This window comes from Perkinsus marinus (assembly GCF_000006405.1).
Source record: "Perkinsus marinus ATCC 50983 genomic scaffold scf_1104296945006, whole genome shotgun sequence".
Taxonomy (NCBI): Eukaryota; Perkinsozoa; order Perkinsida; family Perkinsidae; genus Perkinsus; species Perkinsus marinus.
In genome coordinates, this window is record NW_003211258.1 from 136,941 (window position 1) to 139,948 (window position 3,008).

The following is a 3,008-nucleotide window of genomic DNA, read 5'->3' on the forward strand; positions in this document are numbered from 1 at the left end:
AATCTAGATAGGCGCTCTATCCTGTGTTGTGACACGAATGCATGGAGTGCAGCATGGGGGCAACCGGGAAATGGAGGGTCATATCAGAGGCGCAGAGGATTGATTTTCGAGGACTGGGCTGTCTCCAAAGGCCTGCATATCATGAATGACCCTGATTCCCAACCAACTTTTCGTAGTCATCGGAACACAGTCGATGGTCGGGATAGTACCTCACATATTGATGTGACACTGTGCTCTCAAGACCTCGTCAGCCATGGGCTGGGAAGTAGCGTGAGCGCATCTAATGTCCGAGATTTCAGATCATGCACTCATCAAGTTCTCTATCGGTGAAGCGACGAAACCAGCTCATGCTCCCCCATGGCATGGGAGAAAGAAGTTTGATGAGGAGAAGTTTGCAGAAATCATTTGTAGAAGTCTCCCCTCACTCTCGGAGCTGCTCCCCTCCAGCTGGCCCTCGGTGGAGACTTTCACCGCTCAAGTCTGCCACAGTCTGCGCGAAACTGTGGAACTGTGTCGCTATAAACCAAAGAGGCGTGAGGAAGGCCGTCCAGTCTGGACCAGACTGTCTGGTGGAACATCGAAGTTGAGCTGATGGTAGCAGAAAGTCGCCTGGTTGCGCAGAAGACTCCAACGGACGAATGGTTCCACGGAAGTCAGGGCAGAGCTGCGGAGAGCAACGAGACAACTGCGTCGGACTAAGAAGAGGCGCCGCAATCAGCATGCCAGAGATGCAGTATCGTCGATAGCAACACCACATGAAGCTCTCCGATACCATCAAAGGTGGAAGGAATCGCGGCGTCCCGCGGTATTATCATACATCTCCGCGAAGGAGCTGACGGAGAAGCTTTTCCCAGGCGAGGAGCCCGACTCTCAGGAACAGTCACCTGCTCGGCAGGAAGTGTGCGGCAATTTGAAGCATCTGAGGTCTTTGCCAGTCCTGGCGGATCCGGTCAGTCGGGAAGAGCTGCTTGGTGGCCTAGCGAAGCTGAATGCTAAATCGTGCTCTGGGGAAGACTGTGTGCCCATCACCGCCCTCAAGCTAGCTGTAGAACGGGGGCCCGTCTTTTTTTTGCGGTCTATTCTCAGCTTACGTGGCCCACCGTAGGATCCCCGGTACTCTGAAGCAAGGATCTGTCATCACACTTCCTAAGCGGAATGGCTGCCCGCCCTGGGAGCCAAAGTCCTGGAGGCCAATCACGATATCGACGGGACTAGCGAGGTTGTTTGATCGCCTCATCTACAATCGGGTGGCGCCCCACATTGAGTTTCCCCCTTGTGTACACGCAGCAAGGTTTGCCTCACGTTTACTTCTGCTTGAAGACTATCTCAGCGGTCGGAGAATCAAACTCTATCACGGCGGCCAGTGTTAATAAAAAAATTTTTCAGAAAAATGCCTTACAAGAGGAACGCCTCAGGGAGGGGTGACCTCTCCATGGACTTACAACTGTTTCATGCTGAGTTTTTGCGAGGCGCTGTCGGCATGGGTTACTATTGTTTATGCAGATGACGATATTGTACTTGTCCGGTATGCGTCCGAGCAGGAGATACAGAGAAGTCTTGACTTGATAGGACGAGCCCTCATGGAGTGGTGCCATAAAGTGAAGGCGATGCTGTCGTGGCCCACGACTCGTGGGGCAAGACCAAACTCATGTGCTTCCCGGGCCGGGGGCCTCACAGATCCCACACCGCATCAGCTGTCTCCTGGGCTGCGTGGGTCCTGCACGCATGTCCCTATCCTTACGACCAGGATCTTGTTGAGCCTTGAGGATGTCCTTCAGGGACCCAAGCAGGGAATTCTGCGAAGTATGCATAGCGTTGATAGCCTTAGTCTGTGATTCAATAAGCGAAGCCAGCTGCTTGTCCTTGTCTGGGGAGTGTTGTGCCACCGCCGCGGGGCACGCATGCTCATCCTCGGACACAGCCGCCGCAGCGTGCTTGGCCGTCCGAGACTGCTTCCCCCTGTAATCCTCTATAATCTGGCAGACCTCAGTCATACCCTTAGGTCGACGCCTTCTCAAAACCGGCCTGGCTCCCTCCGGGGCACAGGCAGTAAGCCGATCCAACAACATACGACTCTTAGCCAAAGGGGGAAGTTTCGCCTCCGCCGGTAACATCTTGTCGTACTCCTCCAGGGCCCGCTTCAAGATGGCCATGAACTGACTGACATGACCCTTCCCGTCCCAAGATAAGGCGTGAAACTTCTCCAAGGCCTCGTCGAGACGAATCAGGTCAAAGAGTCGTAACATCATCTCTCGATCAGCAGCGAAGTCCTTCTTGCCAGCGTTCTCAATGAGAACTTCTCATCCCAAGTGTCAAAATAGGAATCCCTGAAGAAGCTACCCAATCTCTCGGCCATCATGTGCTCATTCCAACCGGCCGCCCTGGCATCTGCCTCGAACCTTCGGAACCAGATCCTTAGGTTGGAGACTCCATCATATCTCTCCGGCATCTGGGCGGTCACCACTTGCAACGTCTGACCAGTGAGGAGAGGCGCCAACATGCCTCTCGTCTGTGATAACTCGGCCTGCTTGTTGTCCTCAGCCGATTCAGTAACCATACTTTGATGCTTCAGTGTCGGGATCGCTTGAGGGGGTGACCTTTCCTCTAACACGCGGTTATACTCTTCAACTGAACGCCTCGCCATCTCGGCCGCCTGCTTAGCCGCCGCCTCACCCAACTCAGCATGAATGAACTCGTCATAGGCCTCCTCAGCTGCCTCCTTAGGATCACGACGCACCAAAGGGGCCCGAGGGCCCTCCCCCTCCGCTCGGGACAGAGTAGGGGTAGAACCAGAAGCTGAACCAACCATCTCGTAGTTGTAATCGTTCGTAACAAGGAGCTGCTACCAAAAAGGTGTCGGGGTATCGGTTAATGAACTCTGAGAACAACACGATAAGGGAACTCGAGCTAGAGCAACCAATACTACGACCCTAGGACAATAACAACAAGCGCACTACCTGCACTCAAGTTCTGTACGAATACACACTCTTAGCAGCACAGTAATCGAT

The 3,008-nt window shown here is 53.9% G+C and overlaps 1 protein-coding gene across 1 annotated transcript; it reads right to left on the reverse strand.

The window, feature by feature from the left end:
* Positions 1-1,646: 1,646 nt before the first annotated feature.
* Pmar_PMAR013074 (hypothetical protein) lies at positions 1,647-2,809 on the reverse strand (the record flags this gene model as incomplete). The annotated part of the gene is made up of 2 exons (XM_002779951.1): positions 1,647-2,296; positions 2,341-2,809. 2 exons carry the CDS (start codon positions 2,807-2,809, stop codon positions 1,647-1,649), a joined length of 1,119 nt encoding a protein of 372 aa, XP_002779997.1.
* Positions 2,810-3,008: the final 199 nt, after the last annotated feature.